Source organism: Bacillus rossius, chromosome 7, assembly GCF_032445375.1.
Source record: "Bacillus rossius redtenbacheri isolate Brsri chromosome 7, Brsri_v3, whole genome shotgun sequence".
Lineage (NCBI taxonomy): Eukaryota > Metazoa > Arthropoda > Insecta > Phasmatodea > Bacillidae > Bacillus > Bacillus rossius.
The window spans coordinates 55,851,949-55,877,474 of NC_086335.1; the positions used below are offsets into that span (position 1 = coordinate 55,851,949).

The 25,526-nt window shown below is 34.5% G+C and overlaps 1 protein-coding gene across 1 annotated transcript; it reads right to left on the reverse strand.

Annotated features, from left to right (window-relative positions):
- Nucleotides 1-379: 379 nt before the first annotated feature.
- LOC134534072 (translocation protein SEC62) lies at nt 380-24,425 on the reverse strand. Its single transcript, XM_063372082.1, has 9 exons — nt 24,313-24,425; nt 20,885-21,005; nt 20,293-20,398; nt 19,483-19,687; nt 19,206-19,393; nt 16,739-16,925; nt 7,526-7,731; nt 7,276-7,423; nt 380-2,874 (listed from the first exon to the last, which is right to left on the reverse strand). Exons 1-8 carry the CDS (start codon nt 24,346-24,348, stop codon nt 7,288-7,290), a joined length of 1,185 nt encoding a protein of 394 aa, XP_063228152.1. The 5' UTR covers nt 24,349-24,425; the 3' UTR covers nt 380-2,874; nt 7,276-7,287.
- Between the last annotated feature and the right edge of the window lie 1,101 nt (nt 24,426-25,526).

Below are 25,526 nucleotides of genomic sequence, written 5' to 3' on the forward strand. Positions count from 1 at the left end.
TGCAATTGGACCTTCATTCAATTTCTAGGTTTCTAGCCCAGTACCAGTCAAAACAACACACGATGGCATAGTTAAAGAGAACCAAGGACAGATGGTGGAACTTTGCCATACTCCCTGCAATAGCATTATCCCCCACTCACAAGTGGACATTTTCTATGAGCTATTATGTGCTTTTATCACTAAGACATTCACTAGCTTATATATTAACATGAGTAAAAGTTCAGCTGAGATGAAAGAACATAAACAGAGTTGAAAAATAAGCTCAACTATACAAATTAAAGTTTAAACAGCTATAAAATGAAACCAAGGAAATGTATTTGTGGTCAAAACAAATGTTGCTTGGTAAACTCAAATTTGGGTACTTTATAAAAAAAGTTAGTTTTATATTTACAGTCTTTATATAATTGAAAAATTATTTGTAATACAAGAAAAAACAATTACAAATTTTGTGTGGGCATTGAGTACACAACTTAAAAAAAAAACTTCTCATAAGCTACACACATCTCCGATACATGGCTGTCACACAAACATTTAACAACACTGGGTATTTTCACTTGAATGCTGTCCAGATTAAAATCTTACATCTGAATTTTAAGGTTACAAGTTTCGGCTAAATAGTTCAAAACTAATTTTTTTTAATGCCTTCCAAGATGACAGAATTTGTGCTATTAACAGTTTGCTGGGCTGTATGAACAGTGTTTGCACTTGGACCGGGTAGAAACAGTTGCTTCAGTGTAAGTTCTATAGAGTGATCCGCAGCAGAACACTGACCAGGTCCTCCAACAACATTAGAACCCAAATAAATACATAAGTAATGTGGCATACATAAAAATTTTTTTACATACATAGCAATGCCTTTCAATACACAAAACAATGCTCAAATCAAATGCAAAGTAGGGTTGTTTCAGTTAAGCAGTGCAATAATTTGATAGTAATTTTTCTTAAGGTTTTGCAAAAACAATTCCTACCTTCTCCCCCCCCCCCCCACCTTTTTTTTTTTTTCAACATTTCTGTTCATCATCAATAATATAAATTAATTTTTTTTTTAAATACAGGACTTGAATTAATTAAAATAAAATTAAAACATGTATTAGTGTATACACTGTTCTTAATGAGTGTAATACCATTAATTTCATAATTAATAACATATATAACTTCACTTTTATTTAAATGTGAAAATTCTTGGCTTTGGTGTGTACGTATACAACGAATACATGCTAAAATGTTTTCCTGTAAACCTGTAGGTACTCGGGCTGCCTTCAAGTCATAAGCCAAGGAATCAGCAAAAATTTAAAAATACACTATTACTAATCTAGTCTATTGCTTATCTTACACTAAAAATTAACAAACTTGGATCAAATTGAACAAATACACTTCCAACAAAAATTTTACAGCATAATTTAGTGAAGTAAAACAAAATTAAATTTACGTTTAAATTTTAATTGAGTCTAATGTCACAAGAAAATATTATATTTAAAACTGTATTATTTGAAAACATTTTTATTACAAAACTGCAGTTGAATATTTAAGGCTATGTCAGCATGGACAAATATTTTCCTTTGAGTACACCACAAATTCAAAAATGACCTAAATAAGCAGCAATTTAAAAACAAATACACTGGGGACCAATACCATACAGCTCTACGCTATAAACAAAGGCGAACCTGCGATAAATACCTGACCTAGCAGCAATGCTCCATTACAATAATTATTATAAATAAATAGTTAAATTACCTATTTTACCATCAGGTGACAAAACATTTTTCTGCCATGTGTTTGACTGGTGAAACAATGCCAACTTTGTGGCACTAAGATCTTGATGCTGCGCTATATTATTCTATTTTATTTGATGAAAATATTCCGACTAATAGCAAAAAAAAAAAAAAAAAAAAAAAAAATTGACGTGTTTAGTAGAATTCACTAACATCACAAACTCTACCAAGAGTTAATATCATTGTCCATTATTTAAATTTAAAAATTCAATAGTGTCTAGATTTTTGACAGCACCTAACAAACCAGACAAAAGGAAAAGGAATGGGTGGACACTTCTATTCAGGAAGTTTTATCCCAATCCTCTCTAGGGAATAAAAAATATTTATACAAAAAAAATTCCATTTTGACTGTAAAAATCTGTTTTTCTTACAACCTACCAAGACTGCAGCGATAACAGATCAACCCGCTCACACACACACACCGCAGATTCAAGTTAAGAGTAACTACATAATATCACTACCAACAACATGTCAACAGTTTTTTTTACTTCAGTATGATAATGCTCTGAGTTTTGATCCACCTTCGACAAAAACAGAGGGGAAGGGTGTTACCAAGACTTGTAAGTAATTCTGCTAATGGCAATGGCACATTAGGTATGAACACAAAGCTTCAAAAATACATAATTAAAATGACATTGATATGGTATGGACTTAAAACTCCCTAAATATTAAAGATAAATCTTTGTGGTTACTTAAAAACAAAAAAATAAAGTGGTTTGCTCCCTGAACAACTTCAGTAGGTTTTTCCAAGTAAAATTCATTTTCTTCCACATGATTATCGGAGTATGGTGTAGTGTATGTTTACACGAAATAAAAATTTAAAAAAAATCAAAACCAAAAACTTGATTCAAATTATGATGATAAACACAGCATGGTAAACTGCACTAAAAATGCACCCAAATGCAATCTGTAACATAAGTCCCCTTAAAGGTGTCCACAGAAACCAGCACACTGAAGGAGGAAACAAATGAACCAGTGTTTGAAATATAGACACCTCGTCCTTATGACCACCGTGACCATAAAAAGACCTTACCACATACAATTTTCGAACATCAATAATACGTTCTGCATTAAAATGTATGATCTTCCCTCTTGATGGCATCTGTAAAATAATAAAAAAAAGTTATATTTTAAATATAAAACATATAAAATATAAAAATATTTTCTTATTGTTATGTGACCGTACTTGTAATCGAAGTGCAATTCTATTATTTACTGTAATCTTGATTTGATGCCTGAAATTATATTTATGGCATGTGTAAAATAATAAACTTATGGTAGGGAAAAAATTATGATCACCCCAAAATACAACAATAATCCTTCACCAGCAGAACACATTTATAAATAGGGATTCAATTAGTAACTAGTTGATGCGCCCACACTTCGCTACGGAAGTCTACAAGCAGAAAACTGCTCTTATACATGTCCCTTCTTGTGGGTGCACCACCACTGCACTTCGAACTGAAAAAATTGCTTAGTTAAAATTTCAAAAATCAAATTATGGAACAAAAAAAAATTGTTAGGACTACGATTAACCGGAATAAATGTAAGGATCTTTCTCTGCTGATTGGAAACTATTCTCCGTTCACTGTTACCTGAGTTTTGGAATAAACAAAGCCTCTTGTAAACAAACATTTTCATTGGCTGCCAGCCGCCACGCACATTATTCGTGCGCAAGAAATAGTCCCTTGGTTAAACACCATTTGTAAGTATTTTTACACTGCCTTTTTTATAACAATTGTTGTTATATAACATTATAGCGTTTCACCATTAATATCCAATACAGTTTAATGTGTCAGCAAGTATTTACTTACAATTATGTTAGCAGAGGCCATGTGTACAGTGTACAGTTGATGCCCGGCGCAACAGTTGTATTTCGGATTCGCGCGCGCATGGTTTGTTATGGCTGACGCCGGACCAGTATCCTGTTATCAAAACTTGCGATGATTTTGTGAAAGTGCATAGTTTTTTCTTCGCAAATGAACCACCTACGCTGAACAAAGTACTACGGTGTGTTAACCACGACCCTGAACTTCCTAATTTCAGACGAACAACATTTTATAAACTGTTAATACTTATCGGTTTTCAGTACGTAAAGAGAAGCAAAACAAATGTCATAATTGATAGGGACGACATTTCACTATGGCGAAGAAATTATTTAAGCAAAATCCGTGGTTACCGACAACAAGGACGCAAAATATACTATTTAGATGAAACGTGGGTGAATGAAGGGTATGCTACAAACAAGTCTTGGAAAGATTCTACAGTTAAGAAGAAGAGAGAAGCTTTTCTCTCAGGACTGTCAACAGGACTAAAAAATCCAACAGGTAAGGGACAGCGCCTTATATTGCTTCATATTGGTAGCGACAGTGGTTTTGTGGAAAACGGTGAGTTAATTTTTCAGTCAAAGAAATCCGGCGATTATCATGAAGAGATGAATGGTGACGTTTTCCGGGATTGGTTTGAAAAAAAACATTGCCAAAATTAGAACAGAACAGTGTTGTTGTTATGGAGAATGCGTCCTATCACAGTGTAAAGTCGTAAAGTGTTTTCGTGTGCCAAATCATTCGTGGAGAAAACCATAATATTATCGAGTGGTTACAGTCAAAAAATATATCCTTCAGTGCAACGTCTGTGAAAGTGCAGTTGCTGAATTTAGTTCAAACAGTACATTCATTTTTTACTGCATATGTGATTGACAACATCGCTGAGAAAGCGGGGCACACTGTACTTAGGCTACCGCCGTATCATTGCAACTTGAATCCAATCGAACTCGTGTGGAGTCAGATTAAAGGCTACATGCCACGTAATAACAGAACATTCAAGCTAAGCGAGGTACGTGATTTGGTAGCCACAGCTTTGTCTCAGATTACTCCAGAGAAGTGGAACTACTGTATTCGGCACGTAATGAAAGAAGAGGAATGAATGTGAGAATTGGATGGTATCAGTGATATTGTCGTTGACAGTGTTATAGTTCCTCTCGGTGTCAGTGACAACAGTAGTGAAGAAGATAGTGGTGGTAGGTCTGATTCAAGTCTGGAAGGGATAGCACCACTGCCAAATAGTGATTAGGTGAGTACCAAATCGTAACACTATCATACTGTTGTGTTACGTTACGGTGCTATTATATCGATTATTCAAAAAATAAACATTGTTTGCATTTGTGTCCTGAACGGTAATGGCACCATTTTCCTGTTATATTCCTGTTATTTTATTAGCACTGACTGTACTGAAGTGTGTGTGTTGCAACTAATGCTTGGCGCGCAAGATGAATTCAGCCTATCACTTACGGACGCAGCGCAGTGATATGACGGTGTTTGTTTATTTCAAAACTCAGCTAAGAGTGAACGGAGAATAGTCCATACTATACTGTCCCAAGCATATCTATTTTTCTTGATAGTTAAGAAGTAATGTAAATACAACAAAACGCAGTAATAAATTAAATATATATCTTCAAAAAGCTCACACTTTCCTCTTATTTTACGAGTTATGGTAATTTTATGAAAATTAACAACACGGGACTGTTTTATCATCCAGGAGTGATTTTATATGAAAGAAAAAACAGATTTTTATTAAATGTAACAAATTAAAACCTTTGTTTTTATTTGTTATAATGATCCCATTGGCATTCCATAATGAAACTTTCAACATTCATAGTAAGTTGTTCATTAACATATATTTTTTTGGAATTTTAAAAGTACAGTTTTACAAAACCCAGTATATATACAATTTTAAAAACATTTTAGAAAATTTAAAATATTTTTTTAATGTGGTCATGCTGTGTATCAAATTGAGTCCCAGAAATTTAGCTTAAAAAATGAGCCCCTATTGACTGTCCCAACTTTATTAGAACTCAACCTATAAAGAAATCAAAATTTGCTCACAAGCATAAAACCTGGAGTTTTGGCTATTTTTTAAAATTGCAAAACTTAAAAACCGGAAGAGATAAAATAAAATAAAAATTGCTCTAAGTTAGTATTTACTACGGCTACCACCATACCAAATTTCAGACAAATCTGAGGAGGTCGGGTTGAAAATAGTATTTTTTTTTTGGTTGATTTGACATGGAATGGCCCGTATATTGTCATTAATATACAGAACTCGGTAATAAAAACACCAAGTATGTCAAATTTGCTTGGGAAAACGATTTGCCAATTGGTGGAGAAATGCCCATAAACCAAAGATGTCATCTTAGATTTAACAGTTTTTAAAAGTCACAAATTAAAATTTATCACATACGATGGCAAAGATAATTTCAGAAAGACTGGGTTGAGATCCGAACTTGAATAAATCATTAACAATGCAATGCCAGGAGATGAAGAAAGCATAATTAACAATGCAACAGCCATTGGCAGGTAGATTATTGTGAACATGTGGTCGAAAATCGCAACAAAAATTAAATTTAAAAAAACTAAAAGAATTTTGAAAAAATTTCAGGTGAAAAGTATCCCTCCCCCACTTAACGCACACAACCACTGCCACCACCACCTTCGCTCTTGGCCTCACCATCTTGATACTACTTGGACTCTAAGGTGACTTATTCATTCATTTGATTAGCAGACCACAATTTTTATCCAGAAACTGCTCCGATAAATGCAAAAAAAACTTGAGAAAATACTAAACCCCAGCTTTAGACCTGATTTTCAACAAGGAATTTTATTAATATGTTGCCCATCTTGTTAAAATTCAATAATCAGTTAATAATATAAAGTTTCCCTTTGTCTTTGTGAACTTTGGTTTGTGCCATTCGCCACAGATGTCAGCACTGTGGTTTACACACTTCCATTCCTTGAATACAGTAGCAGTCACGAAATTACTCTCTCCAAATGCAGTATAGACAGCTAAGATGTTGCACATATAAAAACAAATGCAGATACAGTAAACTCCCTATTATCTGCGGGCGGATGATCGGCGGTGCGGATTATCCACGCATGCTACAAAAAAATACAGCACATATGTAAATCTGTATTTTATTACATGTGAGCAAATTTGAACTCTACTGACGAGTGTATTGTGTGCAGTATACAGTAAAACGCCACAGGCCTTCTCAGAACTCACGCAGTGTCTAATGAAATCTCTGAGTACTTACAGTACTGTATCCTTGTTACGAAGTAAGTACCGAGCACTTTTATGTTTACAATACTGAAATGTATTGTATGTTAATTATTCAGTAAAATACTAAAATTTTAGCATCATTTAAAATATTTACTGTTAATTGTAACTTCTACTACACATAAATTTTTAGATTTTTAAGTTGAAATTAATGTTTCCTTTTTTGTTTCACATTTTCGGCTCTTTTGCGGATTATCTGCGATTTTCACTATCCGCGGTGGCCCTGCCACTTAATTTAGCGGATAATCGGGAGTGTACTGTAAAATATATTACTGGAACAAGTAGTATATTTTCATCAGAAACTTTTTTCTATGTCAAGATTACATTTACATTTTTATAAATGGAGAGTAATGGAATGGCTAATGGATATATCTGATATAATATACTTCACCTGAAATGTGCGTTACGATTCAACCTCTTCTCTATCAACAATTTCAAAGTCCTTTCCGGTTTGTGAGTTTTGGCTGCTTTCTGATTCACTTTCTGAATTTTCGGTTCCCTTCTTCCGTCTCTCATCTTTAACTTCCTCTGCTGAAGGCCTGAAACACCATACTGAGGTTTCAGTAAACCTGCATTTGCACAAAGCTGACTAGCTGAAAGACAGTTGCTGCAAAACTAATAAATGGATATTATAATCATACCTGATAGCTTCAGACTTCTCAATTTCTTCTTTAAGGATTTCTGGTTCTTGAAGAGGTTCAAGATCTTGGTGTTCCTGATCTCTGGTTTCTTCATCTCGAGTTTCTTCATCTCTGACATCTTGGTCTTCATTATCTGAATCCTTATCCTTCTTCTTCTTTTTCTTTTTTGACTTGGCATCTTGGCCCGCAGGTCCTTTGTATTCATACTAGAAAAATCAATACACCATCGTCAGCAATGATTTCTCTCAATGTTTTATCACTTTAACTACCTGAACTAAAAATTATCCCCGAAAATTATGGAATATTACAAATACCTGGATGTTATTTTTGTACTGCGGCAATCACTGGCCCAGTTTTTTGGGTACAGAGCTCGTAACGTGCACTAATGCATGCACCACTTTCCAGTGTGCACTCCAAGTGCTAACAGACAACTAAAACTAACCAAAGTAAAAAAAGTCAGGCATTTGGCAATGAAAGAATGATTTGGATGAAGCACAGAAATAAAATAAATAATAAATAATTTTGTCACCGGCTGCCACGACTAAAACTACATACATCATTTTGAATTACAATTGAGACATACACTATCAGTATTATTTATATTAATATTCATTATTAGCAAACTGACCACTTCATATAATTTCGAGGAATTATTCCTTGATGTCAAATCTAAAGAAAACAATACTGAAACTGGATCTAGCATGAAGATAACACCAGCATCACTCACCCACGTCCCACACAATTATGTAGAAAACTTTCATATATATTTTTTTCATTGGAAAGTCAAAATTTTTGAAACATAAATTATTTAGTCCATGGTCAGTCTTAAGGGGATTGGTGCAGGACAAAAAACAGTCATTCGTCAGAATTTGTTGGAAATGAGCTTAAGTGTTTCATAAATGCTCGTTTATTACTACTGTATGGCCAGCCAGCACGTATATAAGCTAGCGGGTGAGATTTGGCAAGTTAGTGGCGAGAGAGCTTCTGTGAGGGGAGGTTGTCGAATGTTGCAGCTCTGAGGCCTGCCATCTAGCGGGAATCTTTCGAAGGTCTTCCACAATATCGCCTTTCTCTCTTTCTCTCTCTCTCTCTCTCCAACACGGACACCCAACCAGCTCTTATCTTCGCTTCCCATCTCGCCCTATCCTTCATTCTCGGATCAGGTAGCCGCCCTTCCCCGCGTAGACTTTCATGTTACTCCAGGAAACCAAGACAACCTGTGAAAAATTTGTCCAAAGCTGAATTTTTGTACTGTGGTAGAGTTGACTATGCTTAATAACATACCGAAAGTTTACCGCTGTAGACCTTGTGCGTTATCACCGAAAATTTGTATTTAAGTCCTAGGTGACAGCAACTTGCATCAGTCCATTAAAATGCTACCCATTTATACAGTTTTTAATTTAGACTGTCCGTAAACTTACCAAAATAATCTAGAAACTTTAATACACCCATTAATGTTAGAAAAAATTTAAATTTTTAATATATATGATATAAAGCGATTAATTCACGACATATTTTTTTTTTATCTTTGCCACCCAGATAAAAATACGATTTACACCGATTTGAAGAGCCCAATGCGAAAAAATGTCTAAATAAATGTTTTTAATTATACTTTTAGCTTTAATATAGCATATTTATAAAGAGTCTAGCATAATTAGTTGCCTCATTAAAGCTGCCCGAGCGTTGCAGTGTACTGCGGCCGTACTGATCTTTCACGGCCGGCGGGCTTTGAAACACGCTGCGTACTGCGACACTCAATAAACTTGGTATTATTTAGGGATTACTTAAAATATATTTAATGCATATGATAGGGTGTATTCATGTTACATCTTTTGAGATATACATATTATTTTTTTTATATATGAATGATTTTTGATACAATAAAATTAACAATAAACAATTTCTGCTTGGAACTTGTAAATCAAAATTCTAGAGGACCTCTGGTTTTGTATATGTGTGTTCGTATTTTGTTACAAAAATTTTATTATTAAAAATTATTTTAATACCAAAAAATATAATTATTTTTTATTTCTAATACATTATATTATTTTAGATCAGAACTGTGCAAAATTTTAATGTAGCCTATATTATAAAATATATATATATATATATTTAATTGTATGAAATTATTTTACTATATAACAATTGAAGAAAACGATACACCGTTAATGTGCTTATTGAGTTTTGTCACTTTTATAACATAATTCGGATGATAATATTATTTTTTTCCAGAAAATAAATAATACATAAGTTGTGTTGTAAAATGTATTGATAGAATTACATATTTAGTAATTTTTTTTTCTAAGTTAATTCATTGGAGTGCTGCGCCTAGCTTACTTCGTTGAATTGCTAGTGGCAAAGAGCGGTGGTGGATGTTTTGCAAGAGTTTGACCGTATTTTATGACCCCAGCTGTGAGAGGGTGTTCGTCCCAGAAATCCTAACGGTCAAGGAAAATAGCCTTTCTCTGTAGTCACGTACGGGTCTGCTACTCGCGCAATATCGTCAGTTTATCACAACTTTCCGGGAAGTTCTATTGTTGTTATTTATAATTTAGAAATTAAAGAGTCGATCATACTAACATTTTTACCTAAGCAAATTGCATCCTGGAAGATTTTTATCTACGTTTGCAGCAAAAATCACTTGCAGTTAGGAAACTTTTATTCTTTCAGAGTAAAATTCAGTCTGGAATTACCATACATTAAAAACCTTAGTTTTCTGGAGCAAAAAACGTCCCAGCACGAGCGACTTTAACACTGCTGCACCACACACTACGCAGCTTGAAATACATCAGTGATCAGACTATTGTACCAGACACTCAAAATATACACATTTAAACCTTAAAAAAAAAAAAAAAACACAGACAATATTTATGAAGTGATTTTGACGTTACGCTCAACATATTTATGTAACATGTAGTCAAATTTCTATTAAAAAATATATATTTTTTTCTTACCTTTTATGATTAAAATTACCAATTTAATAATAGGACGTTTTAACTTTGAGGTGTTTATCACAGTTACCATGTAGGGCATTATTTTATATTACTTTGGTGCCATAATGAGAACCGACTTAAAAAAGTATTAAAGTTATTAAATTTACGAAACATTTTTGTGGATCATTGTAGAAATTATCATTAAGGACTCAACTGCTCATTTATTGGTGTGATCACAAGGTTTCATCGGTAAACTTTTGACGTGTTACAAAGAAATGTTCATTCTACTACTGTACAAAAATTTTCCTTTGGGATAATTTTCCATGTATTAAAAATTTTTGTTTCTTAACAGCGAAATTCGTCTCGACCCGAACCTACTTCGACAACCTTGCAGTAGTATACACTACGCGGCTCGGATCGCTTTAGTGGTCAGACTAATTGTATGAGACACTTAAAAAATATACCAATTTAAAGATGAATAAATATGCAAGAACGATTACTTTAAGCGATTTCCACGTTGGGCTCTTTAAGTTTATGTAAGATGTATTTATATTTCCTTAAAATTGAATGAAAGTGAATTCGTTAACTTTAATGATTTAAAAGGTCTATTTTATAGAAACATGTTAAACTTTGTGCTTTTTATCACTATCCTTAGATAGGGCAATGTTTCTAGATTATTTTGGGTTCCATACTGAGGTCTACTCCATAAACTGCATTTGCAATATCCATTATTGTGGATCGTTGCAAAAAAATTTAATTTTGGACTTAACTACTCGTTTTCGGTGTGACACACAAGGTTTGCGGCAGTACTTACACTTTTGACGTGTTACTAAGAAATGTTCATTCTACTACTGTACAAATTTCGGCTTTGGGATAATTTTCTATGTATTAAAAACCTTTGTTTCTTCACAGCGAAATTCGTCCCGACCCGAGCCTACTTCTGCAACCTCGCAGTAGTATACACTACGCGGCTCGGATCGCTTTAGTGGTCAGATACATTGTACCAGGCTCTCAACAAATAAACTAATTTAAAATTTAAGAACTAAATCGTGATCGTAAATTGGCCGCCATGGTGATTTGCGAATTTATGGAGAAATAAAAGCAGTTAAAATCTTATGTAGTTTCCAAGAGACATTATTACATCACCAATCATCTTAAGTAACAGGTTTACAAAATTTCAACATATTCATTAACTAGTCAGTTTTTTTTCAAATGTGTTAGTATTAACAATCTGGACCATATCTAGTCGGTGAGGTCTGTATTGTTACAGACTATCTGTATTCCGGTATTTGGATTTTGAAGCTACTTAATGATTCGCTTTCAATGTCTATTAAAATATACCTAATGCTAATTGCAGGAATATTTCTACTCGATTTAAAAATTATAATTCCTGAACATTTGTAGCGGACACATTTCAATGTAACACTCACTGATTTTCGAGTTGTGTTGAGGTTTCGCATGCCACTTCGTGTACACGAGATGGCCCCTGCTCTGGTAACAATGAGTAGGGACACCTGTATTTCGCGAATACATTTCGTGTCAAGGTATTTCACAAAATACTGTAGCTTTTTATAAGAGGAAAGGCAAATTGTGAGGGTGCAGCAGTACTGTGACCACATTCTCATTGGCCTCGTCAAGAGCGGGACGACACCTCTCACCGCTCTCAGCCAATAACCACAAGAGAAAAGCTACAGTATTTTGTGAAATACCTTGACACGAAATGTATTCTCGAAATACAGGTGTCCCTAACAATGAGTCATCACAACCGGTGCCGTCTGTACGAGCGTCTTCACAAGTTATCCTGAAATATGTTCTTAAATATTAATTCAAGTGAATTCTTAAAATCCTACACACCTTATCTTAAGTGTCGTAAATGAATCGTTATATTTTGTAAATCCATATAATATAGGAGCCACCATGGCGCGAAGCGATGGACGCGATACGAATAATATTTTTTTTTTACCAACCACTACATCAGTAAATATTTGTGGTTTCCATTCGCTATGAATTCAAGCATGTAACATTTGTACTGCTTCTTCAATTCGGCCACAGTTAAATGGGAGGCTCTGAATCACTGAAAACTCCTCAACAAAATCAACGATGAATCACAGGCATTATAACAAACAGTTGTCACAAGTCAAGTAGCCAATGAGCAGGTGACATTTTTCGAGTCCGTAGAGGATTGACTATCGTACAGGTCATTGGCAACACGCCCTTACGCGCATGGTTAATACCCGCATGAGTAGAGCAGAGGTGCCCCCCCCCCCCCCAAACACTATGACTCACCCCCCCTAAACTAATTATGCCCCCCCCCCCCCGAATTTTTTTATGCCATGTTCTAAATGATTTACTCAATTATTTTATAATATTATACTTTTTTAGTATTATATTTTATCACATTTTTCATTAATTAAAACTGATTTTCTAATAATAATTTTGGTAATATCAGGTAATATTTCCATCCTGAACCGACAGATGCCAAACTGCTTTTGTTGAGGAAAGTGCGGGGTTGCCAATTTGATTTACAAGATCCCTTTCATTTATCAAAGCACCAGAATCGTATTTTCACATTAGAAGCTATAATTATGTAAATAATATATACATTTTTCTCGTCTTTTAACCACCCCCCCCCCCCCCCTGAAATTTTAATGACGCAGTCTGCGTCGTTACCCCCCCCTTGTGGGCACCCCTGAGTAGAGTGTAAAGGCGTAAGCATGATACACATCTGGTCCTCATCTAACCGCGCACACTTAGATTTAACTCAGGATAGGGTGAAAAATGTTTACTAATTTTGCAGTCCTAACAGTCACCAACGAAACGCCAGCAAAATAAATAAATAAGGCCACGAATATTGTTCGTGAATGAAGGCGAAGCTGATACTTTGGAAACGTTACCAGCATATATTAAATAATGTTTAACTATTATTTACGTAGCTTACTTCTTAAAACTGCATTCATGTAAACTGATTTTGTGTGAGACTATGTTGAGTGTTTTCTGCTACACTTATTTTTCTGAAAAAAAGTATATTGTGGCTTAATAAACTTGTTAACATTGATGCCTGTCATAAAAAAAATTCAAACGTAATCATACGGATACATGTTGAGTATAGTTTATGAATGGTTCACGCATTGCTAGAAAAAAAAAGCATGTTTACAATTTTACACATCTTTATGTTGTCGCATCGCGTCCATCGCGTTGTACATACGCAACTCTGAAAAATAAATGTATGGTAAAAAAGCTATAATAAAATAATCTCTTATCTTTCTTTATTCTTTTTTCTAAGTGCTCTAATGGCTTTCGATAGTTTTGTTCTTTTGTGTACTATGCTTGGTGGAGGTTTCTTCGGCATTTTATTCCTGAATAAATCTCACGCTTACAACAAAAAACATCTAGCTAAATCACTGTGTTAAATAATAACAGAGAATAACCATTCAATTATACGCCGAGCTAGACCAAACACGTTCTCTTATCTACTGAAAATGAGTACGTTGACCTTCATATCAGTTTCGCGCGAAATCCCGTCTCCCCTTCGTAAACAGCAGACAGCTGAGGCAGGGTGGGAACGAGAGAAAACACTGGCTGCAAACAGTTCGGGAAACTGTCGCAAGGTGTCACTACTGTCCAGCGCGCTCCATAATTTCTCGTATCCGAGCTTGCACGCTGCTCAAACTTCTACAGCTACGTTTTTACTTTAGGTCCGACTGCAATAAGCTAAAGACTAAAATAAAGTCAATCATTCAGCCGACAGATATATTGGCGTTTGAATTACAAATGAAAACGCGAATGTTATTAAATTCGCAAATGAATATCACGCAATTTCGTAGCAGCTCATTTATTAAAATTCAAATTGTAAATACGTTAAATTAATAATAATTACAGATAAAATAATGGTCACAGTCATATCTCCCGTGTCTGAAAATTTATCTGCGAAAGTTTTACCACTGAATTCTTTATAGTTTATTAATAAAGCTTGAATTTAAAAAAATCCCGAAAATCAGCAATAACTTAATTAAAATAAAAAAATTAAAAAAATAATTTTACACCAGAATGGTTCAAATCTTCTCTAGTAGCTGAATCATTAACAAATATATTGTTTTTTTTAATACGATGCTGGTGCACCAATCCCCTTAAGGATTTGGGGGTTGCATGTGATCTGCGGGCTACTTTCTGAATAGGCCTCGGCTACACGATTACCCAAATATTTTAGAGCAATGTTTTCCAATCTCATGCAGTATAAATTTCCTTGGTTCTTCAAAATGAGTTCAATAAAAGGCAATGTTATCAACTAGATTCTACTTGTAAAAAAAAAAAAAAAAGATGTCTGTGAGATGAAATTGGTGACCAACAAAGGGAAAATTTAACACTTCACTTGGCAATATGCATTGCATATTCAATGAACTGTACTTGAATGACAGCCGGACACACAAGTGCAGGATGTGTTCTCTGGTTTTTCAACTCACTGAATAAAAGAAAGAAACTGACAACAAACTGACAATGAACTTACAGCGTGTTGGATTGACTTAGAAAGCACACCAGTGTTATGGTGAGAAGTGGGAGGAGAAGTATTATCTTTGAAAGATTTGTGCAACTGAGTGCAAGTGAGTGCAAGGAGAAGTGTTCTGAACAGAGAGGATGTGACAAGTCAGGTCAAGGGTGCATTAGCGTGTTAATAACGCATCATGCTGGCTCCGAACACCTTAGGATGACATTAACAAACACACACAGTGTGTGCACATGATGTGTACAAAATGATTCAGAAACTAGAGAAATGCATTTTTCTGCAATACAATCGTAGCTTGGCATTTGGAACAGAAAAGGTTTCTGTTAAAACAATTTGCTTTGAAATTGTTTTTTACTGAAATGACTTTGTTACGTAAACTATCTTAAGTTAGACAAAGACATTATTTTTAAAGAGGGATTTTACATAAACACCTCCAATGGCAATGCAAAATACAGTAGGCTTGATTACAGATCTTCGATTAACCAAATTTTCATTTTATCTGAGCGACCTAAAGCGCCATTACCGGCAAAAACTGTAGTAATACTTGCTTAAGTACCTAGAAAAATTATCAAAAGCCTTTATAAAAAAAACCTTAAATATGCCATTAATCACAGTGTTTGTTAAAGAATTTACACTGGAGAAAAGCTGGAAAAACATCCACCTCAAAAATGATACCACTGGGCCATCTGAAAACCAAGACAGTTTTCTTTTTATGTCCACGTCACCATAGATTCAAGGCAGCAGCAGCCCACATTAACTCGGTTAATTCAGAATTCAGGCACTACTGTACTAACAACCTAGTAGACAAGTTCTGCTGTAGCTATATTGAGCAACTGGGTTGGATTCGCGGCCAGATCTGGATCCTTCCCGGTCCAGGACTTGTTTTCACGTCCTCCCTCTCCCTCCATACTGCGGAAGGCAACTGTGAACCATCGCAGTATCACCTCGTCTAGTTCGCCTTAGTCACTGCATTGTCATCTGCCCATGGCAGACTAATCATCCTATCATCCTCACACTGTGTTATGAGCCACATTTTAACATAAAATAACTAAGAATTTATTTCTCAAGCATAAAACCACTGTTACGAAGAGTTGTCATGAGTGTTCCATGCTGGTGAATACTTTACCAACAGGTCACAGTACAGTTGCTGATAACCTTCGCATAGCCCACGACCCAGAAGGCCACCTGACACAGCAGTCTGCTCGGCAGAATGTCTGCTGTGCGAATGTAAATACAGAGACCACAATTATATATAATATTTTTCTAATCGGCTTTTAACATACAGTGAAACATTTTTTCCACACTTCACACGAGTTCAACCAAAATTGATCAAAAATAAAATAAAATGATCACATATTATTTGTTACATATAAAAATAATATACATTTATTGTTGCAGAAAACAAACCCAAATATCTCAATAATTCTTCTTAGCTTCATTAACAATACATTTATTTTTTCAGTTAAATTTTTCATGAATGAATTCCCCTTGTTTCTTTTGATAGCAAATAATTAAAAAAAGACTACCTAGATTTGTAAGCTGAATCCAATACCAAATTATTCACGAATATCAAATATTTAATACTCATGAAGTCATGGGCATGATGCAAACCACACTAGTTTCCATATGCCAAATATCGAAACCCGTTCACCCAGCTGAAAAGTGAATACATTACACTGGATATCACCATAGCATCCAACTGTAATGTATAAAGTATTATTCACATAACTCAATAAATAATTATTCTAAGAAAAAAAGGATAGTGCAGTAAAACTGTACCTGATATAAAGGCCAAAACGATGCTAAGAAACCAACATCCTCTGTGAGGTTCGGGAACAGCCACAAATGATGTTTCCCCATCGTAAGAACCCACAGGATGCAGAATATCACAACTCGCAAGATGGCCAGTCCAATTATGAAGACAAGGAAGCCAGCACATGCGACACTCAAATAATACACTCCCTTCCTGGGGCAAAAAAAAAAAAAAAAAAGAGATATCATTGTAATTACATTCGCTAAACAACAAATTATTGCAACTGAAAATTAACATGAACATTGTTTCATTTGGACAATATTAATACATAAAATATAAAGGCATTTGAGCACCACAAAAGTATGAAAACTGCATTTTTAAATTCAATTCCGTTCACTCAGTGTAATGCTCTTGAAGTCTCGGAACACAATATGTTTGGCAACACAGTGGTATTTGTAGACTTGCAATATTCATATTTAAGATTAGTCTTTATCATCAAAATAACCAAATTATGTTAGAATGTTACATAAGAGGGATTACCTAAGTTTAAATGATTTTTTTTGAAATGTGATTAATTTTTAAGTGACCTACTGTCTGTGTGTTTGTATGGGTGTATGTATACTAGCTAATAATAAAAGGCTTCACTCATGCAATTTCATGGTATTGCTGATATTTTACCATTGTTAGAAAAGTATGTGGTTTATTCCAAAAAATTTGACTAACGAAATACACTCAATAAATTGCCAGGTGTATATAGGGTGTTTAAAACATAACAAAACTGTTTAAAAATGATATTTACTAATTTTTTTTTAAATTTTAGTATAAATCATCTGATTTTATAACATGCTTTTACCTGCGACTTTGTCTGTGTGGACTTTTGAATTAGATCCAGAGGACAATGAATTAAGAGGAAAAATGTTTCTTGAACTCATGTCATAATTTAATGTAATATGTTTATTAAGTCAACATTTTATGATTTATTATTTCCCTGTATGTATAAGTTTTGGGCACTCTATACTCTTGAACAACAAACATTGAGCTGACATGCGAGTTGGCCAATAATAAACTAGAACGGAGGAACAAAGGAAAATATAGTATGCAAAATTGGTAACAGTGAAAGACAAAATAGCGCCTTGAAAATAAACACGAATGATGGTGTGAGTTTTGGAGCTATAGTAGTGGTTGTGGTACGAGTAGGAGTGCAGTATTATTATGTGAAATGGAATATTTTTATAAAGTGAATAAATAAGTACACAATAAGTATTTAGTAGGTAGTTAGAAATTTATTCAATATGTATAGCGATGATGTAGAAGTCATGAGAGAAGAACAAGATATTTTTATTTATACTGAATTAATGTAATGGTAGAGAAAGAATGTGTGGAAAGTGATGGTTCGCGTTTCATGATACAGAAGCAATCAAATAGAGAAAAAAAAAATTCGGTGTAAATTTAATACATTCAAGAGATGTATCAACAGTAAATAATTATTGCCATAAAGCCAAGAAAGGGTAAGTGGTCTTTTGTAGTTTTAAATGTTTGTGATTTGTAGTTTTGTTTTATGTGCATTTTGTTTGCTGTGTTAGGTAAGAGGTGTGTTGTGTGTTTTTTATTTGTGATGTTAGGTGAAATATTTTCTTTGGTTAGGTGAATCATAAAATTAGGTACTGTAAAAAGGCTCATTTTCCTATGGATTAGTTTTGCAATCGTTGAAGTTATAAAAACAAAGTGAAAGTTTTGGTGAGGTTATGTCAGCTAATAACAAAAATTATATTCGTTTACATGGTAGGGATATTCAAACATCAACAAGGCTCTGCTGAAGTAAATACGAAATTAATAACTTAAATAAAAATAACCTGATTATTTTGTATATGTTTTAATTGCTGAATAAGGTTCTTGTTAAAGATCATGCATGTGAATGTTTTTTTTATGCCACCAACAATAAATTGAGTTTGAACTGCTAAAAATGGTGTGTTTTTGATTGCGTGCATGTATTCAATCAGATTAGATTGAACTTTTTGATTTAAAAAAAGTTTGTTAATTTTTGCACATGGACACTTATACTACCAGAATAAAACAGGAGAACAGGAAAAAGTACTTTCCAGCACCAAATTTCGGGAAAGATGTTTCCAATTTTTCGGTATAAAATGGGATCCCACCTCTAACTTAGAAAAGCACAGTATCAATCAACATTTTAAAATAACTGGATCAGAATCAAAAATAACTTTTAAAATAATTAACACTTTTAAGGTTTTAAATTTGTTTATTTTCACCCTAAACATGTTTGGATTAGCGGGGTTCAGATTAGTGAGAATCCATTTTAGTCATCAGCTCTAAAATACATTTTCAAAATTAACTTCATTTTATAGCAAGCTATTTTCAGAGTTTACTAAAAAAAATTCAAAACTGAAAAGTAAAAAATGAATAGCATGTGCTAGGTAACTCTCATCTTCAATAGCAATATCAATAACAAATTTGAACAGGATAACACCTTACCTGACAGACTGCGGCCACAACGGAAACAGGCAGATAGCTATTGCACCAAGCACCATTAACGTTCCGAAAAACCAGTAATACACTGGGATGGGATCGTAGATCCAGACATATGCATCCAGACCATCAACAAAAGCTTGTTCTAAATGCATTTCTAGTCGAATCTTGCGCTTCTTCTTTTCTTTGTCCTCCTATGTGATTGAAAGAGCAACTGCTAAGTCATCCGCCTCACCTCATCAACAAACACACGTCAATGACGTGATTACAACATGCCACTCACCACACTTCCACCTTGTTTGTCATCTTTCTTGTCCCCTTCTGCGTGGCTGCTCTCTGCGTCATCTTTCTCCTCTTCAGGTCGCTTGCTTCGCTTCTCCCCTCCCTCACTCTTCTTGTCCTTCTCTTTCTTCTTGAGTTTTGCCTTCAGCTCTTGTTCAGACACTGGGACTTTTTTGGCACGATGGAAAAATTTATGCCTCAACATCCTTAAAACAATGAAAACAAGTAAAGGTAATGCAAATATGCCATTAAGTTTTCATATTTTAAATTAATTTCAGAATTTAAATTAATTTTTAAATTACTGAATATAATGTTATACTGAAATGATTTAAAAGCAAAATAAAAATTAAACAATTCCTAAAAATTGTTTTTAGAAGAAACACTTAATACTTGAAGAACATTTATTTGTGTTTGTGTAAATATTAATTCAGGAAATTGGACTTAATGCAGATGTATAAAAAACACATAAAATTGTTAATTTTTTATAAATGCTAATTTAAAAAAATTATTATGAAAACTAAACAAAATCTGGAAACAATAAACTTTGTGCAAATAGTTACTGTCAAAAACTATCGATGGAAAAAAAGTTGAAAAAAATATATATTTTTTTATAGCAAATATTGAAAATGACTTTCAAAATTAAATTATAATAACACTCTGAAGCTAAGTATTATTGTTCAGTTTACTAATTTTTTTTTTTCAATTGTAACACGTGAGAAGGGATGAGCAGGGGAAGGGAGTGAGTGCAACGCTTGCAGGGCCTTCACGCTGCACTCGAGACGAGATGACGCGCTGCCGATGAGACACTCACTTGTCCAGGTACCTCACGACATCCAGCCGCGTGGCGAAGTACGGCTCCACGCCTTCCTTCTCCGTGGCCCACGGAGACGCCATGAAGGCGTCCACTGCTTTCGCAGCTGTCGAGCACAGCACACAGTCCTTATCTTCATAAGTAAATTAAAGTCCTTAAATGATATTTTCCAGCCCTTGTACCATTTATTGAAAAACTTGATTTTATTGAAACAGATAGAACCATTGCACTTTAGCTGAACCTGTCTACAATAAGCAAGACACATGCAAGAACAATACTAAATAAGGCAAAAACCAAGCCTGGTCTAGTATATAGTACAACTACTGGCATTGGTTAGTCTTGTTTTTGTGTTGTCCAGTACTGTCTAGCTTTCTCATATCCTAGCACCTTTTTTTCTACTTGTTCTCTTGTAGCTTTGCGTGAATGCTTGTTGTGTGTATCAGCATTTTTGTGTTGTGCCTACCATCTAAATTCTAAGGCATCATCTAGCCGTAGGTAGGCATGTCACAATTATAATAAGAAATACATAAATTCATGCAAGTCATTTGAACCTCTGTTGCTTTTAAATTATTAAATTCAAAACCCTACAAACCTGTAAAATATTCAACATTGTGATTCAAAAACTTTGTCTTTTTTGTTGGGACATTTTTCTTCAACCACTTGGCTATAGTGTATTCTTCTTTCTGAGGTTTCTCAAGTTCCTCAGTTATTTCCTGAAAAGAAAAATTGTGAATAAGTAAAGCCAGTTATCACCAATAATACTAAAAACAAAGTTCCTGACACCATGTACCAGAATAATAAAAAAGGAAGAAAAAAAAGAAGAAAAAAAAGGGGGGGTGGTTTGTATGTAAAGTCAGTTTATGGACGATAATTTTATGTGATAACGTCATGAGAAAACATTGATGTAAAATTGCATACTTTTTAATTTTCAAATATTATTTACAGTTTTTGCAAATTTAATTTAATTTTTTTTAAAATATAATTACGAACAATCAGTTAAAAAGCCCACCTTAACCTGTTTGATATTATAGAAGATTTTTTCACACTGTGGTTGGCCGGTTCTTGCATGCTCGGCTCAGGCGGAACATGACAATTTTTTGTGTGTACAGCCGGCGTTCATCGATTTATAAGACGTTATCACGTCAAAAATGAAACACTCTTAAACATCAGAAGAAGTGAATTTTCACTTGCATTTTATCTACTCTATTAAGAGCATATGCACTATAAAATAAAAAATAAAAAATAATAATAATAAAAAAAACACTACATAATAGGAACTACAAGGCATAAATCAAAACACCAAAATGCAGTTATTTAACTGTCACAAATGGATTAAATATACGAACACTGCAGACACAATGTATCAGTACTAAATGACATCAAAGAACTAACGAAATCAGCTAGATTAATTTTTTTTCAACGTTTTTGACTTAAGTTTTTGGCATCAGTTTAGCAAACTAATAAAGTTCCTCAAATAAAATAAAAAATTCCAAGATGGCAATGAATTAAGATTACACTCAGTTCTCAGGGCTATTGCAAATTAGCTACACATTTATGCTAAAAACAGAATAAAACGTAAATTTCCATTTTAGAGACACCAGTGGCACGGAGATATTACTTTCTGTTTATTAACTTCTGAGGTAGAACCATGACCGTTCACATCATTTTTTTCTAGAAAACACAATTTGTATGGGCATCCACACCATGTTATTTTAACTACATATTGCAGAATTAATATGAAATAATCAGCAAGTTAATAGTTTACAGAGTATCACAAAGCAACATTAAGTGCCAGTGTGCATTTATTCCAGATGGCCCATACCGGTGCAATGTTTTTCCAACTTCCTGTCCGAATCCTGCAATGGCTGCTAAACATGTTGACTATCGTACCACTTGATTATGTCGACTTCATGTTTTTGTATTAAGACTCTATTTGTTTCATGGTTTATCTGCCTTATCCCCATATTTATTCATGTAAAATGGGACTGTTTCAAGTAGCTACTTGTCAAGAACAGGACAATATTAGTCATTGAATTTCTATTTTATCAGCTTAGTGCATTAATTGGTTTGATTTTAATATTCAAAATTAAACATTTCATTTGGAGTTGTTTTAATTAAATGAAATTTATGTACCTACAAGGCATGAAAATACCAAAAAAAGTTTTTGAATGAACAAACAACGTTAAACTGAATATGAATTCTGTAGTCCGGGGATGGCTGCACTTGAAAAGTGGAAACTAATAGCAATATATACATATATGTATAAAGTATCAATTCCAATAATGTGTAATTCCTTTCACTGTCCAAAGTTTATGGCACAATTTTGTTAGTGATTGGTAGAATACTAGGACAAGCAAGCAACTGAGCCTCATATCAGAAAAACCACACACTCATTCACAACAGTTGAGAAGCATAATTTAAAAAATAAAATTTTGTGAGAATGTGCACTCTTGTTTAATTTCAATTAATTTAGCAGTCAAGTAGTAATTTCCTCGATGCAGGCCAAAAATGGTCCATGGGCCTTGGTTGACTGACATTGCTGTGGTCCAGTGTCTTAAAACTGATTATTCTTTAACTGACTCAATGAACAAAAGCTTAATGTCTCATCTAAATTGTGGTCATCATGGACAGTTAAGGGTAATAATGTGGATACAGAGAATTAATGGAATGAATTGGAGAGGGTGATCCCATGCCTTATATAAACATCTGCCACATTTTCTACTAGCAAAAACCTAATTTGCCTTGATAAAAGGCAAGAGATCTGATCACTCAACCAATCTGTGTCACCAATATCATGACAACATATTGATGGAGGTCGATAGGTCGAACCTTCGCCCACCTAGTGTCGTCAGTGTACTTGTCTTTGTTTGCTACTAGTGTGTGCCGCTACTTTAATCCATTCAATTTACATGGTTCTAAGTCTGATAGATAAATTAGAAAGACCAATCTCAATAAAAACAGAACTGTATTTGTTTGTTACAATTTTGCCGAACAATATTCATAAAAGCAGTGGATCCAAGGGGAGACACGCCATCTTTCCCCTCTACAATCCTTCCTCACTTTCTAATTGCAATTTACACATGACAACTTTACTTTTTCCACGAAAAACGAGGAAGAACATTAGTTGGTAAAAGTTCCGTAGCAAGTATCCAAGCCTATCCCTTGAACCTAATGACATTAGCCTAAATACATTGATCCTGTGGTACATGATGCTTGCCATTTTAATTTAGTACATCAAAATATCCTGAATATAACAAAAACTGTGATTTAACAATGAATTATGATCCTAATATCAGATCAAAAAAGAATATATTAATATTTTTACTTCCTAACTTTTTTGTATTGTAATATTTTTGTTATGTCCAGGATCTTTCGACATTCCAAATTAAAACAACAAACATGATGTACCACAAGATCAATCATACAGGATCATGCTATCATGATCAGGAATAAACTTGGATACTTGATACAGAACAATTAGCCATTAGTATCTTAGCAATAGCTTACGGATCTGTCAATGGACTGCATTCAGCACAACATACAGCTCCCTCCCGAGAAGCAATTGTGATTGAAAACTATTGAGAACAGGCATGTTGCATAGTACGGGACAGACAGACTGTTTACGTACGTGGTGGATACATCAAAAGCTTTGGAGAAGGACAAGAGGGAGACAATAAACACATTGTGCTAGTCACGGACTTAAAAGCTGTGTGTATATTTTTGTAAAGACAATAACGTCTCAAGTTCTTTGACAGGTAAGGTTAAATGAGATAAAAGGAAAGTTTACATCAAAGATATTTTCGAGTACAAACAATAAACATTTAATTTTTTGTTTGACAATTACACAACGTAATGACATCTGTGTACCCACAAAGGTCATGACAATATTTTCCCGAAGACTACTTTTCCTATTCTAACTACCATCCGATAACACAAAAATATAAATATATATAAAATCAAACAATTTAAAAGTTTCTTTCGCCTAAACACCAATACAGAAACATATTGTAAAGAATTTACCTCCTTCCTCTTCTTTCCTTTCTTCTTGTCAGCCATTTTTGACAGACAAACAATACTACAGGTCTACCAAATTTCGGTATTTATAATAAATTGCCGATAACATTCAATGTGTTTGTTTCGTTAGCTCATACAAAAAAAGTGACGATAAACCGCTTTTAATAAGAATTAAATTGAAAATCGTGTGAAGGCTTGTTCTCTAGCCCATTTTTGATGGATTTTTGATAATCCAGGTTAGTTACAAGGAGAATAAAGGTTATTATGAAAATATATAGTTGGAAAGGACAAAAGATTCCGGAGGTAGGGGAATAAAAGTAATGGTGCAGAGGGTGGTAAAGAAGAGAAGGAGAGGGCTAGAGATGATTGTAGGATACTGAAGGGTACAGGACAGAGAGTAAAGGAGAAGGCATGTTCACTGTTGGTGAGGTCAATGCTTGAATATGCAGCTGCAAATTGAGACCATATCGAGGGATAAAAATTAAGGAACTAGAAAGGGTGCAATGTAGTGTGACTAGATGGGTGATGTGATAGGTATGTGTAGGAGGAGGAGGGAAGGGATGAACGGTGAGATGCACAGACTATCTGTAATGATGAAGGAGCTGGGGTGGGACACACTACACAGAAGGAAGAAAGTAGAGAGATTGAAGATTTTTTAGGGGACTGTGGGATGCTATGCGACAGGTTGAACAAAGGGGTGAATAGAGGGAGGAAGGATCACAGGTGGAAGATTCAGAGAGAGTGGAGAAGAACGGCAAGGTGAAGGCAATTATTGCATTTTGCCATCGCCCGGCCATCCTGTGGCTGAAAACCATGTTGTACTTAGCGATGTGGAAGTAATTTACAATAATATAAATATGAGATTGGTCCAGGAGGGTGCCAGGTTAAGGTACGATTCCTAAGGCGCGACTCTAGCCGCGCGGTTATCGTCGCGCGGCTAGAGTCGCGCGGCTCGTGAGGTTGCCCCATTCCTAAGAAGCGGCTGAAAACTATACTTCATGCGGCGCGATCACAGCGCAGTTCCAGTTGTTTGTAGCAATGGATTATCGTAACGTTGTTAAATGGTTACTGCTGGACGAAGAAGAAGATGAAGAACTGATGACGTTGTTACTGAGTCACAACATCAGAAACATTGATGCACATGTGATGTTTAAAGCAAGATGAGAAGAGGGATTCTACACAGTCCTTATTAACAGACACTTAATGAAAGACGACGAGGG